At 46.6% G+C, this 15388-nt stretch overlaps 1 protein-coding gene across 6 annotated transcripts in view; it reads right to left on the reverse strand.

Annotated features, from left to right (window-relative positions):
• The window catches only part of LOC130121286 (target of Nesh-SH3), a 59679-nt gene that overhangs the window by 4064 nt on the left and 40227 nt on the right, over positions 1 to 15388 (reverse strand). For all 6 annotated transcript variants that reach the window (XM_056290164.1, XM_056290165.1, XM_056290163.1 and 3 more), the window contains 9 exons: positions 13794 to 13868; positions 12364 to 12483; positions 11858 to 11947; positions 11160 to 11369; positions 9307 to 9412; positions 4057 to 4136; positions 3267 to 3296; positions 2725 to 2883; positions 1923 to 2045 (listed from right to left, as the gene is read on the reverse strand). In XM_056290164.1, the coding sequence (XP_056146139.1) occupies positions 1923 to 2045; positions 2725 to 2883; positions 3267 to 3296; positions 4057 to 4136; positions 9307 to 9412; positions 11160 to 11369; positions 11858 to 11947; positions 12364 to 12483; positions 13794 to 13868 (993 nt within the window). The remainder of the gene's footprint in view (positions 1 to 1922; positions 2046 to 2724; positions 2884 to 3266; positions 3297 to 4056; positions 4137 to 9306; positions 9413 to 11159; positions 11370 to 11857; positions 11948 to 12363; positions 12484 to 13793; positions 13869 to 15388) is intronic.

Here is a 15388-nt window from a genome sequence, read left to right on the forward strand (position 1 = left end):
TATCTGGTAACTCCTCCTCCTCTTTCATCTGTTTCTATCTGCAGATGTCTCTCATCTTTCTAAGACTCACTCTGTACTGACAGGCGAATTCACAAAAGAATGGATTGCTGCCACTGATAGCACCATGAATTGCGCATCACTTGCAACCGCTATCTGCCCCGTCTCAAGGCCCGATTCACAAAAGATATTGTGCTAATAATATTACAGCACAAACACACCCATAAAGTTTAGCAGCTGAGTGCAATTTGCCTTTGTTTTGCATCTGATTGCAATTATCCATGTGGCAAAGTATAAATGGTGGCTTTGCGCCAAGAACAGAGTCGGCAGGTTCAATGTCATGTCATCCTTGATGTCATCAAGTATAGCAAGCATTGTTTGACCTGGGAACCTGTATCTGCGAATGATTTCGGTCTCAGTTAAATAAAAAAAAAAGTGACGTTCTTCGGCAAAATATCCGCTCACAAGCATGCCTGGCATGACGACGCCTTCGCCTGGCTACGATCACTGCTGCCATGACCACTGGAAAGTCTGGGCGCCAGTTACCACCAACTCTCTGAGGACACTAATCATTTTCACTCTGACTGCGTCTGGCTATTAGCGATGGTGTCTGTGAATTGGACTTTTTTTTTAGCAATGAGGCTTATTTGCATAGAAAGGGGCCAATTTTGCACCAAATGTATGCATATTGCCTACTTTAAATACGTGCAGATAGCACTGAGACGCTATTTGCTTGGCAGCACAGATAGGGGTGCATTTTACCCTTTGCAGGTGCTTTAAGAATTACACGGTTTCTTTTCATCTTATTTGTGCAGGTTTAGCAGCTGCAAAAAGCCACGCAGTCCTTTTTTTTTTTCTTCCTTGCCAGCGAGTGTTTCGTCTAAGACTAAGTGTTGTTATTTGGGGTGCTTTAACTGTGCCTGCTTGTTCAGAAAGCTGCAGCTCGTCTGGTGTTCAACTGCCCTAAGTTCTGCCACAAAACTCCCCTTCTCATGTCCCTACACTGGCTCCCAGGAGCTGCTCGCGTCCAGTTTAAGACTGCTAGCCTACAGGGCAGTGAAAGGAACAGCTCCTTCCTATCTCCAGGCCATGGTCAAGCCCTACACCCCCGCCCGACCACTTCACTCTGCTGCCTCGGGGCGCCTGGTTGCCCCGTCGCTCAGAGGCCCCTGCTGCCGATCGACCCGATCACCGCTCTTTTCTGTCCTGGCCCCACAGTGGTGGAATGAACTCCCCACTGATGTCAGGACAGCGGAGTCGCTGCCCATCTTTCAGCGCAGGTTGAAAACTCACCTCTTTAAGAACTACTGCCCTGTTACTTGTTCTTAGCACTTATTATATTCCCTTGTTTAAAAAAAAAAATCTCTTTTTTGTGCTTTTACTTTAGCACTGTTTTTGCTCTTAGATGCTTGTTTAGATGCACTTATGACCTCTGATGACTAGTAGTTCTCCTGATTTCCTACGTTAAATGCACTTACTGTAAGTCGCTTTGGATAAAAGCGTCGGCTAAATGACTGTAATGTAATGTAATGCCTGTCCCTCATGCCTCTCATGTAACTTCAGTGACGTTGTTGGTCACCTGATCCAGCGGCCCAGTCATGTCAAACATGATCGCTCAGTCACTCTAGTGATAATTTAGACAGTCAGTCAGGGACGTTAACATTTGTAGGGCTGACCCACTGGCTGGAAAATAGTTCAAGTTTGGATTTGTGTGGCTTCACCCATCATTGTTTTTACTGCTGTCCATGAAAGATGTTCATGACATTTCCCATATGGCATGCAGGAGGACGAACTAAGGACACAGTGCAATATAAACATGAAATAAAATTCGAGGATTAACATTATGTAGAACAATAGAATACTGGATTATCTGTGCCCATCCCTACTTCCTCCCAGCAGTAAACTGTGTTCGGCAGCCAACACACCTGGTCTGCTGGGCAGCTGGTCCGCCAGGAGCTGCGTGCCAGTGCGTCCGTCCAGGAAGGAGTCCACAAACTGACAGTGGTCCTCCCCATGTCCTGTCTGGTCTCCGATGTTGTAGAACTTCCCTGAGGATAAAAAGCTGAGTTAGATCTGAAGGCTACAGAGGGGTAATGTGAAACCCTATGCTGTTCGTGTCATAAAAGCAATGTTATAGATAGCAGAGGTGGAGAGAGTATTGAAACCCCCCCACTTGAGTAAAAGTACTGCAGTGATAATTTATTTGAGTAAAAGTATTGATGGAGAAAATGACTCGAGTCAGAGTAAATTAGTTTCTTAGTGGAGAAACTACTTGCGTAATTACTTTGTTATTTTGTTCTTTTTGTGTTGATAAACTGAAAATATGGAAATATTTAGTTGACATAGCACTTATTGGAAACAACCTGGACAAACACACTGTATGAACAAACCACATTTATTTTGGCAGAAACACCCAGTATCACTAACACTTGACACTTAATCAAATAAATGATTAATTTAACCAATTTTTTTTTTGTTTACTCTGTAATGCCCAATGGCTGCTGGGATAGGCTCCAGCATCCCTGCGACCCTGAGAGCAGGATAAGTGGTTTGGATAGTTATCAAAATAGAAATGGTGAAGTTGAATACTTAATCATAAATTAAATCAACTTGAAGTAAAATTACTATGATTTCATTATACTCAAAAAAAGTACCATTACAGGGATCCTGTAAGGACAGTAGTTGTAATCCATTACTTCCCACCTCTGATAGTAAATGGTGACCTACCGTTGAGCGAGTCGCTCAGGTAGATTTTGTATCTCAGGGAATTGCAGAGCTGGATGCCTACAAACTTGCGGTACCAAGTCCTCTTCACATACTGCTTCCCATTGCACTCAGAGTAGGAATCCGATTTAAATGGGAATTGAGTCCAGATGGCATCTTTCCCTGTGAGGGATCAGGCTTAATTTATTTGTCTGATAACTATGGAGCATAGGTGAGGTCATTAAAAAAAAAAACAGAAAGCGTCAACATCCAAATCAGCTTCATTAGACTGGTGTTCAAGTTACAGTCCTGAAGATTTGTCATTTTGTTCATTATATTGTCTCCTATGTAGGTATCTAACAACTTCATTTCTCCAAACTCAACACTACCTGCCTTCTTCCTCATTTGGCTGCTATGATGAAGATGGAAAACACTATGCACCCTGTCATTTCTTCCTGGTAAAGTTTCCTGGTAAATATGAATTGGCTATAATAAGTAGCAAAAGTGACATGTATTTAGATGTAAATCTCCAGGATTGTAGCTTTAAACAGATACAGGACACTGACCTGATACATTCTCGCTCACTCGCGGATCCGCTGTGTTCGTCAGAGAGAGAGAGAGAGAGAGAGAGAGAGAGAGAGAGAGAGAGAGAGAGAGAGGGAGGTAGAGAAATTAGTTGCAGTGAATCCTACCACAGCTGAAAGCCTGAAAATCATTGGCGTAATAATAATTTCCCAATAATCCATCTTGGGTTATTGAGAAATTTTAATAGTCGCTTTGTTGAAATAATATTTCTTGGAGCGTTTCTGACTTGGTGTCACGCTGACTTTGTTTTGCACAAAATGACCGGGGCTTCGACTGCACAAAGGCAACAGGCCAGTTTAGCAAAGATCTCTCTCTTCTATCAATATCATCGAAGTCGAACCCAAGACTAAAAAACAACATTGAACCAACTCAGTGCTAACAGTGCACAGCATCTTAGTCTGTGTTAAGCATGCACAAGCAAGACAGTATTCCCATTGTGTATAAAATTGTGTATTAAGTGCCAATCGGGAGGTTTGGATGTGTGTATGGTAGAAATAAACCGCAGGAGATGCTTGGCAAGATAACAGGAGCCCTGTGTGTCGGCAATAGAAAAGCTTTAGAGCCGTGTTGAAACCATTAGGTTAACAACTGGCTAACTGCTCACCTTCTGAGTCTCTAAGCTTTGCTAATCACAGCCTTTTAAACAGCAACACACACCAAGGCAAAGCTGTGCCTCTACCATGGAAATTACTTTATTTAACGGCTAACACGTGTTATCAGTGTTTTATTGCTGGTGTGATTCGTTGGATGGGTTTTATTTGTGAGGCTTACCTGACTCTGTGCTGAAGGACACCGGCTCGCTGGAGGGTCCTGAGCCCAGCTCGTTCTTTGGTTTCACTTTGAACTCATAACTGAGAATGATAAGGAGGGACATGCAACAGGGGTCATTTCATTAACGTCCAGCATAGTAATTGATCATTTCAGGTGGGAGGGAAGGGCCCGACTAAGTTCTGACAATTTTTTTGTGTGGATTTTTTCCTCCTTTTTCCCCCCAATTTGTACTTGGCCAATTACCCCACTCTTCCGAGCCGTCCCGGTTGCTGCTCCACCCCCTCTGCCGATCCGGGGAGGCCTGCAGACTACCACATGCCTCCTCCAATACATGTGGAGTTGCCAGCTGCTTCTTTTCACCTGACAGTTAGGAGTTTCACCAGGGGGACGTAGCGCGTGGGAGGATCACGCTATTCCCCCCAGCTCCCCCTACCCCCTGAACAGGCACCCCAACCGACCAGAGGAGGCGCTAGTGCAGCGACCAGGACACATACCCACATCCGGCTTCCCACCCGCAGACACGGGCAATTGTGTCTGTAGGGATGCCCGACAAAGCCGGAGTTTACAAGGAGATTCGAACCAGCGACCCCCATGTTGGTATGCAACGGAATAGAGCGCCACGCCACCCAGACGCAGGAATGAGAGCAATGTTGACGTTTAGACCAGCGGTTCTCAATCAGGTCCTCAGGTGCTGTTGTTCCAGGTGTAAAACCTCCCTGATTGGAGGCAGAATAACTGGAAGAACCACTGACTATAACTGGCAGAATATAAATCCAGCAGTAGCTACTGGGGGGTAACTGAGGACCTCACTGAGAACGACTGGTTAAGAGAAGAAAGATAAATTTGGCAAATTGATTTTGCTGGTGGGGTCATCCAGCTTCTCTGGCTGACAGGTGATAGATGACAGTAGGCACATTGGGAGCCCAACCTGAAATGGTCAAGCATCATGAAAACGTATGGGGAATGAAGCGAAGGCTGTTTTGACATAATAATGTTAAAGGTACAATCCGTAATGTCACGTGCCACCATGACGAAGTGGAGGACGCTGACAACTTGAGCCCTCTACTGACAACACAAACATGACATATCGCTCCATCAGGTAAATATGGAAAATTTATTTGAATTGGAGACGACTGAAGGCCTCAGAGGAACTGAAAGCGATGCGGCATCAGCTGGTTTTCTCATTTGCAAGTAATAAAGAGAACGTTTATGAAGTCTGACCAAAACAACAGCAGAAGTGGGGCAGATGGCCGCTGTGTGCATCCATTGGAGATTGTACCTTTAAGATGCATTAATCAAAAATCAAAAGAGAAAAATTTCAACATACAAAGTAAAATGCAGCAAACTAACCACCATTTTCAGACTAGCATCTGCCCACTGTGGATGCAAATGAGTCTGAAAGTAACACTTCCTGTACCGACTAAACTTGGTCAGAAAACACCGGAACACCAGACTCAGGCTGTCGAGTCCAGAAAACTAGGAAGTTTGAAGGATTTTGTCAAGGCCAAAGGACAACATGAAGTCCATCATGTACCCTGTTTCGCAGGGGTTATCACAGTGGATTTTACAGTTTCCATCGGTACCCTGTGAGGGCACAGCACCAATGGTGGTCGTTGTTAATCTGGGCCTTGACCGATCCGGTCTGGTCTTGTCAATCCGCATACTGATTTGGCAAAATTTTACGTCGGATGCCCTTCCTGACACAACCACTAACCCTATGGACAGGGGCACAGGTAAAGCGCTGGATGCCACCCCAGTATTCATGGACTTGTGCCCATGCCTGTCATCTATCCACTGCTAGCCCCGATGAAAGTCCCATTATGTGTGCCTGCCCCTCCTTTCAGGACCAAGTATCTTCCTCTACGGACTGTCTGATGACCATGGGATCAGCTTCTCTCTCTCTCTCTCTCTTTCTCTCTCTCTCTCTCTCTCTCTCAACTGACTCTGACAACTTTAGGATGTAGGATCCTGTTTGTGCCGCATCCTGTCTTCCCTTGGTCACAGTCCCACCCTCCCGGAGATTTAAGCTATCGTCTGTGTTGGTCTTTTTCACAAATGCTTTTATGTCATCTGTTTCGGCTCTTGACTAGTCTGTATCACTTTCGTCACTTCTCTTATCTCATCGTCTCTCTCCGTGTGAGTGCTGTGTCCGTCTGCCTCGTGTCTGCATGTAAACTCTGTTCTCTCTGCAGGGCCCCACTGAGCAGAGCTGCTTCATGGCGCAGGGTACCGCTGGCTCTTGACTGCATCTGTGGGGTTCCTGATGTCGCCTTGGATGGACACAGATTCACTAAACATGCTGTGGTAGTGGGGGAAGCGACACGACAACGAGGCTGATTAATGATCAGCTCAGGTGTGACAAACCTACTCCTGATATTCTGCAGAGAGGCTGGGTCCTGGGGCTGACACACTGACTGATAAGGATGCGAGCAAAGGTTGAGAAAACGGAGATGCGACCGGAGGACGGTGAGCCAAGTGAGCAGCAGAGGCACCAGCTCAGTACCGGCCCGTACGACGTGCGGAGCAGAGATATTGCGACTTGTAAATAGTTGGGTAAATAAAACCCAATGACTGCTGGGATAGGCTCCAGCATCCCGCGACCCGAATTCGGATAAGCGGCTTGGAGAATAGATGGACGGATAAAACCCCGTGTTTCACCAACCCTGTGTCTGTCCTTCATCTGTGAACCCTCCCGTGGCTACAGCCCCCACACATGCCTTGCACCTTCTCCTTACAAGTTTTATTACCCAATAAATTTGAATTTGCGTTGCTGAATTCTACACATTAACTGTATATATTCTACATTAACTTACTCTATGTGTAATGAGAATCAGAAATGAACTAATATTACTTCTCATCGTGCTCAATTTTTGTTCTTTCAGAGTGATGATGTATCTCAGAAAATGCGTTTATGTAGACCCGTGCTGTCATGTTGTATTGACCAGCCTGTGATTTTCAGCTTTTTTTATTTTTTCTGTGGAAATTTTTGGCTCCTGACTTTGAGCGATAACAGACGCGTGTCTTTCAGTGCTGACTTGGTCTGTAGTTTGAATTCATAGCCTGTCTCACGGAAACCTGTAGCAGAAGTTGTGAGAGTGTCCGTATGGGTGCCGAAATTAAGTTTTTCTTGAGGTTGGGCTGCAGAGGCCAGTCAAAGGCAAAAAACAAAAAAAAAACAATTAAAAAAAATCCCAGAATCCAACTTGGCTCCTTGTGCACTCCTGGGGAGGGAGGTGTACTTATTGACAGTAAAATGAATGGTGTGTGAGTGACTATGTGTGTTTGTGCTCTATGATGGACTGGTGGCCTGTCCAGGGTGATGCAATGCATGCTGGGATAGGTTCCAATCCCACCCATCCTCCTGTACAGAACATGGATGGTGGGTAGTAAAATCGAGTCTACACCTACTCAAGAAAAGTGTTAATTGTAACTCTAGGGAAGTTTTAACATTTTATCTTCATAGTGCTCTTGTATACAGGCCCGAGATGTTTGATGTATTTTTTTTTCATTCTCTGACACACACACACACACACACACAGCTGATGACTATTCCACATGCTGAATTCATATTTTCTGGCACCCGCCGGGCCAGTAGACCCGACTCAGGGGAAGGTTATGGTGAATTGTGAGACACCAGATGCTTGTTACAACCGAGTCCAATTAAAAGCTCGGTAACTAACTCCACCCGGCCGTAGATAGCTTTTGTATCGCTGTCGCTGTTCAAAGCAAACACTCAGTGCTGCAACACTAACATTGACTCACGGACCAGGCCTTGAGAATACATACTGTGAAAACATCCACCGCCAGCAGGCTCCACGGCACACCGACAGCTCTCTGCAGTCATTTAATACTTTCTCAACATGGCTTACTCAGCCTGTAAACCTGCTGTATATTAAAATGAAGAGCCCGTCCTGGCCAAGGCAGGTTGAAAAGACTGTACATATCACATATCCTGCATCACCGCTCCATTGTTCCTCTGGATTTCTCACAGTAAAGAGGTTTTTTTAAGATAATTTATTGATCCCTGTGGGGAAATTACACTCTGCATTTAACCCATCCTAGCTGTGTAGCTAGAAGCAGCGGGCAGCTTCCATGCAGCGCCCGGGGACCAACTCCACTTGGTCTTGCCATGCCTTGCTCAGGGGCACAGACAGGAGTCTTTTTGATGGTGGGGGAAACCGGAGCACCCGGAGAAAACCCACGCAGACACGGGGAGAACATGCAAACTCCACACAGAGGACAACCTGGGATGGCCTGGGATAGCCCCCCAAGGTTGGACAACACCGGGGTCCAAACCCAGGACCTTCTTGCTGTGAGGCGACAGCGCTAACCACTGGGCCACCGTGCCGTTTTTAGCAACATTTTGACACCTGGTGTGACAAAGTGGGTGAGAACAAACCATTTGTCCCATCATCATCTGTTGTTACCAGGTGTTGGCTTTCCTTGCCACAGTGGTGCAGCCTAAACTCAGGTGCTGCTGATTGACTCCCGAGGGAGTATTTAAGCAGTTGCTCTGGAGTTGTTAGTTGGGTAGGACGTGAGGGTGTAGACGTGTCCACATGATGTTAATTTCAGCTCAATTGTTACGAGTTGAGTTCTGTTCATCCATCCATTATCCAAACCGCTAATCCTGCTCTCAGGGTCACGGGGATGCTGGCGCCTATCCCAGCAGTCATTGGGTGGCAGGCGGGGAGACACCCTGGACAGGCCCCCAGGCCATCACATAGGGCTGACGTAAACACACATTCATACCTAGGGGCAATTTAGTACGGCCGATTCACCTGACCTACATGTCTTTGGACTGTGGGAGGAAACCGGAGCCCCTGGAGGAAACCCACACAGACAGGGAGAACATGCAAACTCCACACAGAGGACGACCCGGGACGACCCCCAAGGTTGGACTACCCCAGGGCTCGAACCTGGGACCTTCTTGCTGTGAGGCGACCGCGCTATCCACTGCGCCGCCCAAGTTCTGTTCAGTTATTTGTTAATTTAAAGCTCAGTTGTTAAGAGTTGAGTTTTGTTTATTAATTAGTTTAAACTCAGTTATTTGGAATTGAGTTTTTCAGTTGAGTTAACTTGATTTGTTCTTTTACGTTTTTTTCATAGTTTGTTTTGCATGTAGCTACACCCTGTAAATAAATCATTTTTTTATATGGAAACAGTTTTGAGTCTGCCTCCTGCACGTTAGCTACTCAGACGGAGTGTCCCCACACCCGGCGCTAAAACACTGTCCATAAAGTCGTGTACCTGCTCTCTGGCTTCAGATTCTCCACGGCCGTGTGCGTCTGGTTGGTGGTGAGTATGGACACCTCCTGGCCGTTGGGCCCTTGCGTGGTGGATATGACCTCATATTCTGACAAAGGAAAGCAGAAAAGTGTGTCAGTTTGTCAGAAAGCACAACCAAACCCCCCCCCCCCCCACGCGTTCCAACAATAAACAACTGCACTTTAACAACGCTGTTAATATTACACAGATGGGATATTAGAATACGAGATGTTATTAATGTACCCAACATTTTAACGAGAGGGGTATTAAAATGCAAGAAAATAGAAAAATGGGGCAAAACATGGCTTTGGGTGGGGCCGACAAGGTTGCCTTGAAACATCTTGGCTTGTGGTTGTAAGGACAGATGGAGTTCCTTAATACATCACACAGCCATCAGCCTGTAATGAACTCCTCGTGTTGACAGGCTTCACCCCTCCATGGTCATCGCCGAGCCTCTTGTAAAAGGTCCGTGTTCGGGGATTTCACCAAAAGCTACAGCTGGTTTTCAATCACACACGAGTCGCCCTGTCAATCATCCATTTTGTCCCGTTTTTCACACCGCGGACACTTTTCCTAATGCTCCACTACAGCTGGGCGTTATCTGGATTTAATATGGACATGGCGATCTGAGACTAGATGTGTTGTGGGACTGTCGAGGGTGTCTGGCTGGGAGAGCTGGCGTTGGATCGGCCAGGGGGGCCCTGGTCTGCCGCGTCCGGTGGGCCCGAGGACCACGGCCCTGCCTGGAGCCGCACCCGAGGAGGAAACACCGAGGGTGGTCTGACAGGACATGGAAGCGGGGCAGGCTAAGCTAACTGCTAGCCCCTGCAGACCAGCAGTTCCAACAGTCATCCTGACTGGCGTTGGTTCTCCTGGACAGTGATTTTTTTTTTTGTTGTTGCTTAGTTTGGATATATGTGTTTAGTTTGGATAGATGTGTTCTTGTAGTTTTTGGATGTGTTTTTGTCTTTGTGTTGCACTGCTGTGGGCTGGGGGAAACAATATTTCATTTCATTTCATGTGTACATGAAATTAAATGACAAAGTGTTCCTGATTCCTGATTGTGGTTGTGGTAATCTGTGATATAACTTAAATGTTGTCATTCCCTGTTCTTAAAGGCCGCGTTACAGTAAAGTGAGACCGTTTTCTGAACTTATTCCTCTGTTTTAGTGAAATGAACAGTGAATGTCTCTACCTGCACGGTCATCCTATCACACTACTAATGATCCTTTATCTACGTTTTTTATTGTGTTTAATATCTAATGAAAGCACTTTGTCATCTTCCTGAACATCTCCACATCGTTGACATCAGGGAATTCAGTCAAAAATATTGTGATATGGCGTTCGGGTAGCATAGTGGTCTATTCTGTTGCCTACCAACATGGGGATCGCCGGTTTGAATCCCCGTGTTACCTCCGGCTTGATTGGGTGTCCCTACAGACACATTTGGCTGTGTCTGCGGGTGGGAAGCTGGATGTGGGGATGTGTCCTGGTCACTGCACTTGCGTCTCCTCTGGTTGGTTGGGGCGCCTGTTTGAGGGGAAGGGGAACTGGGGGGAATAGCGTGATCCTTCCATGTGCTACATCCTCCTGGCGAAACCCCTCACTGTCAGGTGAAAAGAAGCAGCTGGCGACTCCACATGTATCGGAGGAGACATGTGGTAGTCTGCAGCCCTCCCCGGATCAGCAGAGGGGGTGTAGCAGCAACCGGGGACAGCTCAGACGAGTGGAGCATTGGCCAAGTGCAACTGGGGAGAAAGCCCCTCCCCAAAAAATAAACCCATTGTGATATTTGCATTTTGTCGATACCACCCAGCCCCCTCCCTCCACCATACCTGTCGTCTCATTGTCCGTTTTCTGCCAGTCCAGGATGACGAAGGATGGGCAACCCTCCACCGTGACCACAGTGAGGTTGGAGGGGGGTGACCGCGGGGGACCCGTCACGTTCTGCTCGCCCGCCTCCTCATCGGGGAAGTAAGTGAGGGAGGTGGTGATGGAGCACGGCTCATGCGGCTTTTTGTCGGTCTTGTAGATCACGTGAGGAGCTGTGGACACGAGGAGCAAAAGAGACGGCATTTAGTCGCCGATTCAGTCAGTCATTCATCCATTCAGTCGTTCACTCCTTTATCCCTTCTGTCACTTCGTCACTGGTCTGCATGGACCACACGAGGAAAATGGATTCTTCCTTAAAGTTTAAGTGTCTGACCACCAGACACAACAAATTCACTTCTTCAGACTCAGCCTGGCCTGCTCTTCCTCATTTGGCTGCTATGATGAGGATGTAAAACACTATTAGTTTTCATAGAAAGGTACTTCCTACCAGAAAGTACCCAAATCAACAACTACAAAAGCATTTCATGGCTTCTTTTTTGGGGATTTTTGGGCAGGATAAAGTATTGTCATGAATATTTCAGTGTAATAGTAACAAACAAAACAAAAAATAGATGTTCGGTAAATCTTCAGTATTGCATCTTTAAGAATGTCTAACCTTCTTGAGTGCTGGAGATGCAGAGTGACTGTGAAGACGTCTTACCTACAAAGCGTTTCTTCCCCATGGCATCCACCTCTGATGCGGGTATGGAGCTGAATATAGAGGAGTTATCGAACAGGTCGAAATGGCTGCCTGGCGGACAACACCAGAGAAGAGATGTGTCAGTTTGATGGATGTGGTGGCGTTCTCTCTGTCCCATGTTTTACAGATGGAGATTATCATATCAGCCGCCCTACCCCACCTCTCTCTCTCTCTCTGTCACTCACTCTCTCTCTGTCACTCTCACTCATTCACTCTCTCTCTCTCTGTCACTCTGTTTCTGTCACTCATTCACTCTCTCTCGCTCTCTCTCTCTTCCCATCAATTCAATTAAATGACCATTATTGAGATGACATGCATGTGCACATATTGCAAGGCATAGATTTGAACATACATGAAATAGAAAGAATAAGATGCTTTTTGTTCCATTACAATGTACACCCTAAATAAAAGCAACAAATGATAGAAGGGTCATGGTCACACAAATTAACAAACAGTGTTATTCATACTGTTAAGAGCTGGAGGGGAGGTGGTTGTCAGCTTGCGCTCTTGCTTGGGCTTGGCTGTGACCAGAGGGAACGGCTTCAAGATGGACTCTTTATCTCCCTGTTTGAGGTCCATGGGTTTATCTGAGGACAGAGAGCAGCAAAAGAGATCAGCTCATATTCATCATCTGTCTGTGTGCACAGTTGCCAGCTGCTCTGGCCATCTCCGCAGTGTCACTCAGTGGACTCCCGGCTGCAAAAGAAGTCACAGGTCATTCGTTGCGTAACAGCTCTCATGTTCTGCGAAGGGGAGATGAGGTCAGACAGGACAGGTTAACCACGCCACAGACACACAGAACCATGCATGTGTGCACAAATATATGTACACTAACACACACTTATATTTTCCTCATGTGCATCTCATGCACGTGGTTTGAGAAACGAGACAGATTGAGACAAGAAAGAGGGAGAGAGAGAGACTTGACCTTGTTTAGCTGGAGACTTGACGCTAAACAAGCCTGTAAAGAAAAGCCTCGGTGGTTGGGCAGAATGAATTTAGATGGTGCTGCACACGTTCTTTTGACAGATGTGAAAAGTTCATTACAGTGGCCTTGGAAAACACTGTAAGATAGAGTCCTATAACACTTGTTTTAATAACAGCATTGATAATAATGACGAGGGACACGGCCAGGGCTGGGCAATAATTCAATATTACCATTGATCATCTTTGTGAGGTATTGTATTGTGATGAAATTTGGATATTGTCATGGTTTTTTTCCCCCCTTTTTCTCCCCAATTGTACTTGGCCAATTACCCTGCTCTTCTAAGCCATCTCGGCCTCTGCTCCACCTCTCTGCCAATCCGGGGAGGGCTGCAGACTACCACATGCCTCCTCCGATACACGTGGAGTCGCCAGCCGCTTCTTTTCACCTGATAGTGAGGAGTTTCGCCAGGGGAGGATCGTGGGAGGATCACGCTATTCCCCCCAGTTCCCCCGAACAGGCGCCCCACCCGACCAAAGGAGGCGCTAGTGCAAGGACCAGGACATATACCCACATCCGACTTCTCAACTGCAGACTGGGCCAATTGTGTCTGTAGGGACGCCCGACCAAGCCGGAGGTAACACGGGGATTTGAACCGACGATCCCCGTGTTGGAAGGCAGCAGAATAGACCGCCACGCTACCCGTAAACCCATGATATTGTCATATCTTGATAAACAGTTTTGTGGTCGAAATTATGACAACGAGAATCTATCATATAATTTCTCACAAAATAAGATCTGAAATATTTGAGGGAGCATGATGTGAAAGCTAGTTCTGGTTTGAGATCATTTCCAAACAGTTCAGTGTGGTGAACCTCAGTTGGATTGCTGATGATTATGGAGATGATAATATTTTCCATATTGCCAAGCACCAGACGGTACAGCAGTGTGCGGCCGTCTCGGGGCCCTCACCGTGGTCCCCGGGTTTCCCCACCAGGTTGAGCCTCTTGTTAACCGGAGGAGAGGGCCGCAGAACTGCAGGAGAACCTGGAAAACAGAGTCGGCTGCAGGGTTAGAGACCTCACCTGAAACAGAGCATGGTGGTTGGATATGGAGAAGACGTCTGATAAAAGAAACAAAGAAAGGAGAATAGAGTCCGTTATTTGATTTGTGCAGTAATTGTGAATGAATGCGGAGCTCTTGGATTGAAAGATGAAGGGAAGTGTAATGAGATGGGAAAATACGCAAACACGGACAGGATCCAGGCGATGGTACAGTGGAGAAAAGCCAGACAGACTGGATGTGAGGTGCCCAAGTGTTTTCGTACCGCCGTACTGCACTGCCACTGCCACCGCCTACGACTAACGCAAACCGCATCAGAACGTAAAGACCTTGAACCCGTGCACCCCTGCTGCAACCATTCACCATGAAACCTTCACGAGAACAACAACCAGCAGAACTTCAAGCCCGTAAAAGAAGGCTGACAAACCCTCACATTTTATGTTTACCCTCTTCTCTCTATCCCCGAATAACAATATAAAAAAACCCTCTTACAATAACCTTGTTATTACTCCACCATGCCGGGTTCTTTACAATCTCTCTGTTTCTGCTGTTTCACAGATGATGAGATGAACCACAGCCAAGGCCGTGAGACCGGCTCGGTTTTCTGTCTAAACTGTTTTAAGACAGGGGGGGGGCGGGGGGGGGGGTGGGGGAGCCGCGGCACTCTTCAGAAATAATCGTAAAAAGGAGTAAGGGTTATTGATGAAGACTGTTGAACTTAAGATAAGATGTCTTGGTTGATGAATGTTTATAGAAAAACAATCTTCTTAAATCATTTTTCATGTTGGAGGCTTTGTAATGGGGGGTGGGGGGTTTAACACCCCACATTTCCTCTATTTATCTCATATCCTAGCCGCTGGATGAGCGTCCAGTTTATGACGACGCCCTTTTCTTTTCTTTTTTTCGGTGATAATTTCCAGAGAACAGTGTAAGGTCATCACTCGGCCTTCTGTTATTGCAGAGGTTCACTTGTCGCCATTTTGACCCCCGGCCACTGTAGTGGTCCAAAGCCGTCCGCTGTCAAGGCAAAGACGGCTCATAAATATGTATCTTGGCTTGTTTTAGTCATGGCCCCCGGCTGGATCCGACCTCCAAATGCCTCCTCCTTTAGTCAGTATAAAGCAGTGATCTCTGCCATTTACAATCAAGAGGGATGAGTTGAGGCTACCAAGACAAAGACAGACCACATCTGCCAACAAGTCGTGCTGATTAACGTTAAGCATACATTTTCTGTCATGGCGCTGGCTCGCGTGGCTAACTTTCAGCTGATGGCAAGCATATGCTGACATGAAGCCAGGAATCCATATTATGGTTACTGGGTAATTTACATGCCAGCTTCGTAACGTGAAGAGATGAGAAGGGAATGGAAGAAAGCGCAACAATCAAGTGACGGCCTCCGTAGACTTTCAGAGGACTGGACGTCATTTTGAGCCGGACAGGAAATGAGATCAGAGCCGTGTGGGGTGATGAGATGTGACGCGGTGTCACAGCCTCGGCCTCGGCGC

This window comes from Lampris incognitus, chromosome 11, assembly GCF_029633865.1.
Source record: "Lampris incognitus isolate fLamInc1 chromosome 11, fLamInc1.hap2, whole genome shotgun sequence".
Lineage (NCBI taxonomy): Eukaryota > Metazoa > Chordata > Actinopteri > Lampriformes > Lampridae > Lampris > Lampris incognitus.